Source organism: Cyphomyrmex costatus, unplaced genomic scaffold (assembly GCF_001594065.2).
Source record: "Cyphomyrmex costatus isolate MS0001 unplaced genomic scaffold, Ccosl1.0 scaffold797, whole genome shotgun sequence".
NCBI lineage: Eukaryota > Metazoa > Arthropoda > Insecta > Hymenoptera > Formicidae > Cyphomyrmex > Cyphomyrmex costatus.
This window is the reverse complement of record NW_017280372.1, coordinates 29,447-43,466: the sequence shown is the minus strand read 5'-3', so window position 1 is coordinate 43,466 and position 14,020 is coordinate 29,447. Positions and strand designations below refer to the sequence as shown.

The window sequence follows — 14,020 nt, the reverse complement described above, 5'->3', positions numbered from 1 at the left end:
GAGAGAGAGAGAGAGAGAGAGAGAGAGAGAGAGAGAGAGAGAGAGAGAGAGAGAGAGAGAAGCAGAGAACATTAAAAATGAGCAATTCGTATTTATATTATTGATTAACAGTAGGTATTGATACATGTGAAAGTTAGCGCGATAGCTAAGGCTGTTCTATAGACATTCTTTGACCAGTACGCATTTTTATCATATTCATTGAAAGAGGACTGAACGTATCTAGAGACGAAAAAACGTACCCAGTGTGATGGAACGTCAAGGATCATATAATAACGTGATATCCGATAAGAGTGGTATTTATTATGCGAGCGTGCAATGGCATAAAAAATGACATTAAAAAAATGACATAAAAACGTGTTCTACTATTGTGGCATTGATGATTTAAAAGTTTAAACCTTAAAGATGTTTAAACAGAGTCGCTAATCAGGAGACGCGGTAGCGTCTCCGGCCATGTTCAAAAAAACTCTGATTCTATTATATGTTATATTTTTATATATTATATTTACATATCAGTTAACTTTAATATATTAAATAATTATATGTATGTACATATATACTTTTTTATTTCATACAATTCTTAATTAATTAAATTTATTATATACGTATATTTTACTTATGCTTTGATATGTAAAATATTGAAAAAGACTTTAAACAATTACTAAGCAAATCATTAAAAATGGAAAATATAACAACTAAAATAATGATATTAAAATTACGGTATTAAAACAAGCCAACAAATTAAATAATGACAATTTTTATTAAAATATTCTATAATTAAAAATGAGAAACCATTATCTCCCATCATAGCATATATTGTCATGCAAGACTTAGGGCCAATTTCACCAACGTCGGTTAAGCTAACCGACGGTTAATTCCAATGGAATTATCCAATCGCATTTGTCTTTGACCAGAATGAACCAATCACGGTTGACACTTTAATCGTCGGTTAGCTTAACCGATGTTGGTGAAATTGGCCCTTAGAGGAAAAAGCATTAAATATTTTGCAACTAAACGATTTGTTTTATTTTCGATACGTGGATGATATTATCATGACGGTACACAAAGATTCAATTTACACAGTTTTAGAAATATTTAATAGCATACATAATAGATTGCAATTTATATTCGAAATTGAAAAAAAAAACAGATCTTTAAATTATTTAGATTTAAACATTAACATTGACAACAACATTTTAAAAATAGGTTCCAGAGAAAGTATCATAAAGATATTTTCTCTGGAAGATATCTATCATTTTTCTCAAATCATCCTTTAGCACATAAAATAGGTGTTATTTATGGCATGGTTGATAGAGCATTATTGCTGTCTAATCCAGAATTTCATATTAAGAACATTGAGTTTTGTATCACTACATTATTAAATAACAATTATCCCTTACATCTTATATTCAGTAAAATACAAAAAAGAATTGATCATTTATTAAATTATAAATTACATACATCACAAAATAAAAACCAAATTACACATTGTGAACCTCTCAATAAGAAACTTTTTGTATCAGGAGACGCGGTAGCGTCTCCGGCCATGTTCAAATTTACCTTATATTCAGAAAGTTACAAATTCTATTACTGGTAGCTTAAACAAAGATGTATTTACCATAGGAATTAGAAGCATCAATAAACTTAATAAAATTATTAAAGTTCATAAAGACAGCACAGAAAAGATACAAAGGAATAATGTAGTTTACAAAGTGGATTGTAATCATTGCGATGCGTCATATGTAGGACAAATGAAAAGGAAATTGATCACGAGAATAAAAGAACATAAATATAATATTGAAAGAAATCCAGCAAGACTTTCAGTTTTATCGGAACATTGCAATCGATTTGGACATACGTTTGATTGGAATAATATACGTATTATGGACATTGAATCTCATTATAATAAAAGATTGATTTCTGAGATGTTATTCATCAAAGAACAGAAAAATGGAATTAACGCACAAAAAGATACTGAAAAATTAGACAAAACTTATGATCATTTGCTTAGGTCATTACCCTCAGAATAATATATATACATTATACGATATGTCAAACATAAAAGTTTGTTTTCTTTTATTCATGTGACAACTGTCGTTCAATACAGACCATTTTCCACTTTACATTGTTTCACTTGAAGGATGAAAATTATACATAGCATCTAATTTGCCGTAAGTTTAATAATTTCATTTTAATCTATAATTTTCAAGTTGTTTCCTAATATATAATAATGTGGATTTAGAATTACGATGCGGATAATTTTCTTTGTTCGGATTGAGAAACAATACTCATATTTCACTTGCTGACTCGATGGACTATAGTTTGAAAGATTAACCGTACTTCGTTTATTGTTACGTTTTATTTTGTCATGTATCGTTTATAAAGGAGACTGAAGAAGACTTATGTATAAGTTGAAACGTTTCTCATTTTTAATTATAGAATATTTTAATAAAAATTGTCATCATTTAATTTGTTGGCTTGTTTTAATACCGTAATTTTAATATCATTATTTTAGTTGTTTTTAAAACATAACAAGCGTTGTCTTTGTAATTACATTTTTATTTGTTGAAAATATAACAATTGTCATTTTAAATAAAACATAATACTAGTAAATTTATTTAATTATTTGGAATTTTAATATTAAGTTTACTTAACATTTATATCGGAAATAAACAATAATATAATATATACTAATGAGTGATTTGCTATTAAACAATTTTTCTTAATATTATATCCTATTATATTCACATAAAAGTAATATTTTTTGTAATATTCCGTCAAGAATTTTTGTATAAATTAACTACACGGATTTAACACGCTTGCCTGCAATTTTCAATTTTTTTGTTCACTATCGCGTAACAGTTTTTCATGGATTATTAACAGAATTATTCTACTTCCTAGAAAAAGGTGCTCTCAACGTGCCGATGTACCATAGATAATCAGAGACGAGCAACCTGAGACAAGAGGCGTTTCCGCTATGCTGCATGTTTGAATTTATTCGTTGGAATCAATATTGCTCTAATATCCAATAATTTTCACACGTTATCTTAATTGTTCATGTTATTATATTATTTATTATTATTATATATCAAAAAATGTCTGGTTGAAAATCAACCAAAATTCCAGTAATTGATCAGACATTTTTCTCAGTGTGTGCAAATAAATTACATATTTAAAATACTATTAAAGTAAAACGATTATGAATCTCATATTTGATATAGTGTACAAATAAATACAGTCAAAGCTGTAATTAGAAAAAAAATTAAAATTAAAACAACAAATTACGATATTAAATTAACGGTATAAAATAAGCCGAAATAAAGTTGACAATATTTATTAAATTCTATAATTAAAAATCAAAATTAAAATTAAAAATGAAACGTTTCGACTTATACGAAGTTCTTTTCAATTATAAATAATTACATGAACATTAACAAATTAATTACAATAATAATACAGAAAGCCATGATCAATTGGTCAATTTATTGTCAATCAAGTCGAAAGTAAACTCATGGATATTGTCTCTGACAGTCGAAACAAGAAAATCGTCCGTATTATAATTCTAAATGATCATTAACGTCACATTAAAACAGGAACTAAAATACGTAAATTATAATTGAAAAAATATATTAGACTTACGGTAGGTCAGATTAAATTAAAGTTAACATTTTATTTCGATTATTCTTCCCGTTAGGCTTTACATAAATTATGAAATTTTTGTTACATTAAAATGTGTAATTTAAAGTTGAAAAATATAAAATTTTGAATGCTTATAATTTCTTATTATACAATAAAAGATAAATTTATTATTGTCACCCTTGTGTTGATTAATCAATATTTTAATTACTTTGCTGATTGTCCGATAATAAATGCACGCGCACATTCGCAGGAATTTCGTATATATATTATTGTATATACAACAAGCACATACCAGATCTGTCTGTGTGATAAACAATTATAATTTGTTTGTATATAGTTTGCAACATGCAAGAAAGAGCGAATATAAATAAAAGATTTTCTTCATCGAACTATAAACAGCACTGTGAACAATACACATTACGTATGCTAAAACCGTTATTAATTTCCGTAAATCTCGTTTTTTTTATACTTAATTACTTATTTGTCTTTAAAGCTGAATGTACGTTAAAAAAATTAATTATGAGTGAAAGGTAAGATTCTTCATAGAAGGCTAAATCTATTTTAAGGTATTTAAAGTTGTTTTTACATCTTTTTTTTAAAATGCTTTAAAATAGACTTAGATTTTAAAGATATAAACACACATTTATATATATCTTTTTAAAAAATAGGTTGAACGCTCATAAAAACTAATAAAGATGCACTTAAATAAAAATTATGATATCGAAAATATTATAGTATATTTAAAAAATTTAATTCATTTAACTAATTATATAAATTATAATAAAATTATGATATTTAAAATATTTTGCACGATTGCATTTTTATTGTGACATTATATTTCGCTTGATATCGTTTATGATGACAGTGTATTTGACCTAAATTTATTTTGCTTTTACACAGCAATAATTCGATTGTATAGTGTTTAAAAAAGCTATATATATACCTCCAAGGAGCTAAAAAATAATTTAAGTACATTTTTTGCAAAAAAAGTTAAGAAAGTTATGTATATAAATAATTTTTTCGATAAACAAAAATTAAATACGTATTAACGCACAAAGGATTCATAACTACTAAAAAATAAAAAAGAACAATAACAATTTTCGAAATTGTTGAACACTTGCAAAGTAGGCTTATGCTTCTCCGTATAACGGCGGCGTTTTTCCTAAGTGGAATTTTTTGTTTAGACACATTTCATGTGTCTTCATGAAACTTATTTCATCGAGTTATCGTTTTTTGTTCGAGTTACTTTCACGAACATTACTTGTCAGCTGTTTCAACTCAAATCGTAACATCGGTATAAGATTTATGTGATGCAATTCCATGGTGTACATACAACTGAAGAATGAGCTCATGGATTGGAATGCTCACATGTATTTATGATCCAACTCATTGACAATGCAATTCGTTATATTCAAGTTACTATAGTCTCTCGCAAGGTCTCGGTGAGAATTAGAGATCTTACGAATGCTGAATGATTATCTTGCTTTATTTTGGGTATGGATTACTCTCTAAATTCTTAAATTTGTTTTTCTTTCCTTTAATCTTCACATTTTGCATCGTTAGGTTTTGTTGTTATACCACGGTAAAAGTTCCATATTTTTTACATCATTCTTGACAAATGTGCATCAATACCTAACATATTTTCTTCATGTTTTTGAGTTTAAGAATTAAATGAATCGAATTTACAAAACAGTGAAAAAGATTTAAAAAAAAAAGATTTCATAATAGTATTATAACGCGTACCATCGCAAATCGGATAAAATATTAGAAATTATTGTGACAATTTAAAAAGATCGATTAAATAATAAAGGATAAAGAATCGATACTAAGATTGATTGAAAAATTAATAAAACACAAGCAATTTTGTAATTATATTGGGAGTACAAATTAGTTCGGTCCGTTTTCCAAAAGATGATCGCCTCTAAAGACGAGTCATGTTTTCGAGATGGAATTCAAAAATTGCCTGAGAGATGGGAAAAAGTAGTAGCCAGCGATGGACAATACTTTAATTAATCTGTTCATTAATTTTGTTTTGAAATAAATGCATTTTTGAACACAAAAAACGAACCTGAAAAAAAAACCCAATCTGTACACCTAATATATTTATATGGTATATTCAAAATTCCCGCACTCGGAGTACAAGACGTAATACTTTACGCTAAAACAAACAACTTTTTCCTTTAACAAAATTGCGTCCGACAAATAGTTTTTGCAGTAGAGCATGTTAAATTTAACGAATAAGCGTTCTTGTCTACATAGCGCTCAGGGCCGGCGCGCGCTCCTCACTCGCGTGTACATACCTCGGCCTTTTTGTACTGTATTTACAAAATTGCTAGTGTTTTATTAATTATATATATATATATATGTATATATACGCGGTCATGATTGATATTTGATAAATGTAGTAACATCTCGTGATAAACATGTGCATTATATGCACTTTGTTATAAGTTCGCAATAATGAAGCTATATCATGTTAACGAGAATGCTAATATTTTCAAAACAAAATAAGAATTTGTTCTCTTTATTGTTTTTATAACGGTACAATAATTGAACATATCATAAAGATGTATACTTAGAGGCGCATACAATAAACATATTGAACATTATTACAACTATTTATTATAGGTATTGAAAGAATCTTTACGCCTTTATCTTGGCAACAGTTTCTTAAACTTTTCGGTATGATAGAAAGTTTTCTCTAAGTCTCTTGAAAATTTACATAGATCTATCTTTAATAAACGTTTTCTTTGAAATTTCAAATATATTATTTAACATTATTGCCCTCATTTTTTGCAATAATGATAAATGTTGTATAAAAATTTATAGAATTTGGGATTTTTGTTTAATATTTTAAGTATTTATAATTAATTACTTATTTATTAAATATTTAACTATTTTTACTACCTTCTGTCGATGCAATGTTTCTGCTGTTATTTACATTTCTAATGTGTGCTTCCATCTTTATCACTTCTTTTTTGAGAATAAAAAAAAAATAGTTTTTAATTTCTTCCACTTCTCTTATCGGACGTTATTCAGGTTAACGGAGAAGAAAGAGCAGCAGGAATCGAGTAAATACAGTTTCGAGTTCTTCTGAACTCTCTGACGTGCCAACCGGACCGAGATTTTGAGGTAAACTGTCAGCTATACGTCTGCTATTGAGTGAAATACTCGACGAGGCGCCAATGAGAGCGACAGAAGAGGGAAGGCCGAACGACACGGCCGGAGCAAGGGAAAGAACATAGCGAGTGTAAAGAAGGGGGAGGACACTTGAGGAAGTGAAATATACATGTGCGTGTATAAGATTTGAAAGGAGCAGAGAGAGAGAGAAAGAGAAAGAGGAGGGGAGGGGAGAAAAAGGAAGGAGAGAGAGAACTCAATACGTCACGAGAACCACAAGATCCGTGTCATTCTCATTCACCATCCCGGGTCCAGGTATACCCTGGTACGAATTGAAACTCTTCGTACAGTCTGCAGTAAAAAAGAACATGAGACACAACTGATAAGATGCAAACGGTTTTATGTATTATAAAAGCAACTAAATCCATTAATTAAAATCGTCTTCTAAATTAATTAATACTTTGATAAAATAATTATATTAAACTTTTCAAGTTTTATCTATTACTTGCAATTGTGTAAATTATTAATGATAAATAAATATAAAATAAATTATATTTGGTTATATACTATATTGTACTATTGCATTGTAAATTAGAAACATTCACTTTCTGTTGGAATTAATATTATTTTTATATATACACAAGTGACAGTTTTTATAAAAATCTCATTTATATGATTTATTAAATGCTACTCACACACACACACACACACACACGCACACACACACACGCACACACACACACACACACACACACACACCACATAATATAATATTATTTGTCTGGTGTATTTTAACTGTTATTAATTTTAGATTCTTCCAAAAATGTAGCTTGTTAATATTTGGAAATAGTACGTCAATGTGACCAATTGAATACTCTCATCATATTTCTTATCGATGTTTATTTCATATCACGTATACATTAACGTAATGCGAAACGAAATAAGTCTTAAAATGAATCATCGATTATTTGTTAAATACTATCCATTTTGTCATGCACATAAATGCGACATCACTATATGACGTACCAAATGTCAACGAAATATTGATTTAGTAAATACGTATAATACGCCTCAAATAGATAAGCAATACCGCAAATAAATACTACAATTTCATGTAATCCATAAAATCAATTTGATTCCGGTTTATCATATATATTTAAACAACTAAAATATCTATTCAGAAAAATTAAATTTTTTCTTTCATTTTATTCTTCCTTTTTTTTTTAGAAATAGTAGAGTAATACGCAATTTCAAATTATTAATTTACTATAACTAAATATATACATAATTTATTGATATTACCAATGGCAGTGTAATAATACTACTTATAATTAAATCAAATAATACTATTAATTAGTAATTACTTCATTATATAGCTTATATAATAATTAATTTTTATAATAGATATTAATATATTCTAATAGATACATAAAATCAATGCCTAATTCATCCAATTCTTTTTCGGAGATTCGTGTTACAGAATTAACGTTACTATAACGTTTAGACAATTATATATATAATGTCATGTCTCATTGCAAAATTACAATCCTGCAATTATCATAATTTATCTTCCGGTTTTGTAATGCACATAGGACCAATAAGCATCTGCTCCATGTAATAATCCCACGACGCCACTTAGGATCTGCAATTAAAACTTCTAAGTATTCAGATATCTAGATATTCAGATATCCGAAATTCGTTCCAATCCGAGAACTCAAAACCGTATTATTTGGATAATCCGGATATATAAATTATTCGGATTCGTGGATCTGAATTCGGATCCGGATCTAAAATTAGATTCAAATCTGCAGAATCTGAATCCGAATTTAAATCTATATCCAGAAAAAAAAGTCGATGTATTTTATGACTTTTAACATTAGTCTTGTTTTAAAAAATGAAAATTAAATTTTAATTTATGTATTTAGTTAAAAAAAATATATATGTATATAATTAATTTACGTTATATATAAAAACTAATAATTTATATTATAAATTAACTGTAAAAATTAACTGTAAATTAAATGTAAAAAAGAAAGTTGTAAATTAGATTATTTTGAAGGTTCTTTAAACAGAAAATTAAATATTTAAAATTGCATAGACCACTGTAGTACAACCTTATTCAATAAACTTATTCAATATTATAATCAGATATCAATAAAATAAAAGTAAGGTAAGTAAAGTCGAATTCGCTACAAGTTTGCTACGAATCTGGAAAACCGAATTCAAGTTTCGGATATCTTAAAAAACCGAATCTTTGGATGACCTAAATTTGAATTACATTTATTTATAATCGAGATAAACGGATATCTAGATAGCGTTAAATTCGAATCAATCTTGAAGCCCTATCTACAATACAAACCAATCACTTTTAGCTTTTTCAAATAAAAACTTTCAATTAAAAATATCTATATCAAATTTAATATTAGTTATTTTCTACTAATAAACTTTTGTTTTCTGCTGTTCAACATACAGATATGTCATGTCTGACATTAAAGATTATATCAGCAATAATTATTATAATATATAAATTTTTTTTTCAATTTTTATCTCTGGCTAGATGAAAAAACAATGACGCAGATTAGTGAAAGCGTTAAGTTCTCCATTTACGATTGCACTAATAAACTTACATAAGTGGCTGTCATGGCAGGATAAACGTCGAAGCCGGGACTCATATAATACGGGATCATCAGAAATAATTTAGTAGCAAAAGCTAAGTAAAGTGCCGAGCATAAATATAAGAAGCAGGCTAAACAATTGAACATCGTTTCCTAATATTGATAAAAAAGAAAAATGTAACATAATTTCTAAATTATAGAATTGATAGCAATAAAAACATTGTTTAAATTATGTAACAAAAAGTATAAACATTGACACACTAACAAGTTAAGTAAATTATTTTAAGCAATTTAGAATTTAGATAATGGAATTATTTGTGATATTTCTTTGTATATAATATTTAATTATTGTATATAATATTTAATTATTATTTGGGAAATAGATAGAAATACATACAAAAAGTGAAGCACGAATTAGTTTGTAAGATTTTTCAGAAATTGTATAGCAAGCGAGTAACAGAGCGGAAATCAGGAAACAGGCGGATGCCGTGGTCAATGACCCTTCAAAAGCCGATCCAATAGATGAACTGTATCTCAAGCCATAATTTATAAGTAAACTTTGAATTAATCCGCTGATTACCTAGAATTATATTAATTATATAATATATACGTTATAAAATTATAATTTAAATTATATTTAAAAATCAAATATATACGGAACATTCAATAGATATCAACAGAATCACGTACTTCAAAAAGTTTAATATAAAGAATAAGAGCATTATATAAAGATAAATTTCAGATAATAATTAGGCAATAAAATTAAATAATTTTAACGGATAATGTCCAAATTAGATGTACATTACAATACATAGACTCTGAAGGGATTAAGTCTACTCGCGTTGCTTTAAATCCTTAAAAATTTTTTTATTTAAAACAAGATAAATAATAAATAAGAGAATAAAGTAAAAAAAGGAACGTAAAATAAGTTTATAGTAAAAATATACAAGGATGTTGTATTTTATGTTATATATCATTTATAACTCTACCTAACTAACTTTGAGTATACCAAATAATGTATGTGTAATTACAACATACCGTTTCACAAATTTTTATGATTCCTGGCAATGATTTAAAGAACTCCACGTGTATACACGTGCAACATCTAAAACAGCAGCAACCAACACCGCCCGTGCCGTGCGTACCAGAAGATGACATCCTGATTATAGGTCCCATATTGTTCGTGCTTATAATTTCGTTGTAGACGATTAATTTAATACGTGTTCTTGTATTGAATTGTGACGTTCGTTAAACTATTTCGTTTGTGATCTGACGCTTTTTATTATATCTTCCCACTTAATATTTAAGTATCCTCTTCTATTATTTCTTTTTTTTTTCTTCATCCGGTCTAATTAAATTTAATTAGCCCGGACACAATGGTTCATTTACACACGAAAATACATATTAGTTTCAAAATAATTTTTTTATTGTAGCAATTAAAATATCTTTAATATAAGTAAAAGAAGCAAAAATATAACATTATACATACCGAAAGATTTAAATTTTTTTACAATTTAATTTACAATTTGATAGTTTTTAATGTTTAACTTTTGTTCTCTAATGATTTTTAGAAGAACACACAGCATGACCACGATCAGCGATACTTTTAAACTGACTGAGGGTGTAGGTCTGTGCATCCACAAAGTCTGAATGTCGTTGCACCCCCCACATAGCATTCAACACAAGGGAAATTACTATCTATTTCTGGCACGTGTTACTCATGCCAGAATTCTGAAAGCTTTGCTCACTCGCTCTGCGCAACTGACAGAAACGCAAAAAAAAACTTGAATGAAAGATAATAAAAATATGAAAGTATAATGTATTTAATTTTTATAAAATGGAATTTACATTATAAACAAAGACTGATGCTCACAATTTTTTTAAATTTCATATATAATTACATATTGGTTAAAAAAACAATATTAAATCTTATAAGACCATGGGAATTTAAACTAATGAAAACCGATGAGAACATGTCATAACAGTCAAACTGGATTTTGGATGCTTCTGGATAATTGCGTGTGAATTTATATACTACTTATGTAGATTTGAAATTACGCGCCGAATTTTTTCAGACTTGAAACGCAATCTCTAAACTACCGTAGTAATATCACAAATTAAATTGACTAACAATTTAAAAATTTTTGATACCCTTTGTGCATCTTAGATCGATCTTAATAATGTTGAATGACATATTAAAATCTGTAAATAATTAATTTTCATTAATTGAAAAATATTACCTCGGCCGGGAGTCGAATTCGAATCTCTTGTGTTCCGTGCGAGCGTCCTAAGCTTTAGACTATCGAGATAATTAAAAATCTATATACGTAATATATAAATTCACACACAATTATATAGATAGAAGCATCCAAGATCTAACTTGACCGTTACGACATGTTTTCATCGGTTTTTATTGGTTTATTAAAAAAGTATTTGACAGTTAACATGCTTTAAAAAAATTAATTGAAATGAATAAATGCTAAGTACAATATCAAATATAGATAGTATTCAACTGTCAAGATTTATTTATTGTACGCTTTTGAACATTGATTCAAATAAATAAGGTTTATGCAAGTTCAACTTTTCTTTCAATTCCTTGAAGCGAAATCTCAGTTTAAAGAAAGTAAAAATTAAGCCATCCAATTTTAAGAACTCCACGCTGTTTCTTCATGCAAACTACATGCCTGTGGACTACTATTTCTTAAGTACAGATTGCGCAGCTTTTATATAAAACAAATGTTGTTACGACGTGTAACGTCGTGACAGCTCTGAAGCGCCATATTGGACTAAAAAATGGTAAAGAAGAACTCAATTTTGAAATCTTTTATCGTTTTCAGCATAGATTCTACCTCACAGGCACGTATTAATGCGTATACTACATAATTCTGTAAGAGGATTTTCGAATCTGTAAATGACAAAAAAAGTATTTACGATACAAAAATTATACGATTTATTGTTAGTCGGTAATACAGGAGGTTTTAGGATCTCCTTAAACACTATTAAATTAAGAAATGGTAAAGTAGAACTCAATTTCGAAACTTTTTTATCATTTTCAGCATAGATTTTATCCCACAGGTACATATTAATGCGTATACTTTAATCTTGGAAAAAAATTTTCGAATCTGTGAATGACAAAAAAAATATTTAGGATACAAAAATTATATGGTTTAGTCAGTAATACAGACGACTTTAGAATCTCCTTAAAAATGACACTTTACTCTTCAAAGTGAGGTTTACTTTAAAAGTTTTAAAGAGTTGTAAAGTAATACAATTTATTATATTATAGAATAGTAGTAATTAAAATAAATAAAGACCAAGTATTAAATTTAATTCAACAGTCAAGATTTATTGTACAACATATATTTTTGCACATCGATTTTAATGAATAAAGTTTTTAAGAGAGATAAGTTTTTTGTAAAGCACTACGACTTGTATAATAATACTCTATTTATTTTCACTCTTCATTATCGCGATTATTTAATTCAATCTTCCGGAACTATGTAAACGGTGAATTTATCGGACCCCCTCAATTAACACACTGGCCAACTTAACGCAACACTTGTTTCACTCTGTAAAAATAGACAAATTTTAAGATAAAATAATTTTGTCAAAAATTATCGTATCGAAATGTTAAAAAAAAAACATTTTATAGCTTAAAATGTTTACTTTTCGAATCGCTACTTTAGAAAATGGTTCATGGAGATTTTATGAAGTTACACAAATATAAATAAAGATAAATACATTAAATCTTAAAATTTTTTACAAAATTTGCAGAATTCCACGAGGCGGATTAAAAATTGTGTACACAAATTCGACTTACATCATTCGAAAGAGCGAATCTTTACCTTTAATTTGTTTTTTTACGAAGCTTCGTACGATTTTTTTCATCGAGTTATTAAACGTTGAAGCAAAAATGACTCTTTTTGTTCAACGTTGAATAACTGGTGAAAAAAAATCGTATATAGGTCGATAAAAAACAAATTAAAGGTAAAAATTCATTCTTTCGAAAGTAAATTCATTTTTTCGAAAGCCGCACGCAGAAAAAGATACTGTACGCAAGTAATAATGACTTCTTTCAAGTATTTCAAAAGTTCATATATACGCAAATCTATCATAAATTCATCACAAGCATTTAATTTATTCAAAACATATTCTGAATCCTAAAAAATTTAATACTTCAATCAAGAATATTAAATTAAACCAAAAACTCGATTTATTTATTATATAGAGTCGATGGAAGAGAATCATATACTTTTCTTGGATAAATTTTATAATATACTTCAAAAGAAAATAAATTCTTATTTTGAATATATGGTAATGAATACTTCTAAAACTTGTAACAAGTACATTTTATGATTACTAGCAAGAAAATATTCTTTATTGAAAATAACCGTTACTTGAAAGAATAAAAATAAATTGAGTAATTACTTTTCTTGGCAATAGAATGATATTTTTCTGCGTGCGTAAACCACATTTATGCACAATTTTTAGTTTGTGCCGTGGAACTCCTCAAATTTCGTAAAAAATGTTGAGGTTTAATACACACGCAACAAAATTTTTCATCGAAATTTTGCCATTTTTATCAAGACGATTTTTTTTTTATTTTCTAGGTAATTATCTGTACTGAAAAACTTGATACGAAATTTGTG

The 14,020-nt window shown here is 27.5% G+C and overlaps 1 protein-coding gene across 1 annotated transcript; it reads right to left on the bottom strand.

Moving 5' to 3' along the window:
* Positions 1-8,320: 8,320 nt before the first annotated feature.
* On the bottom strand, positions 8,321-10,632 carry sing (MARVEL domain-containing protein sing). The gene is made up of 4 exons (XM_018549133.1): positions 10,410-10,632; positions 9,769-9,951; positions 9,384-9,524; positions 8,321-8,398 (listed from the first exon to the last, which is right to left on the bottom strand). The coding sequence occupies exons 1-4, from the start codon at positions 10,545-10,547 to the stop codon at positions 8,321-8,323; spliced, it is 540 nt and encodes a 179-aa protein (XP_018404635.1). The 5' UTR covers positions 10,548-10,632.
* Positions 10,633-14,020: the final 3,388 nt, after the last annotated feature.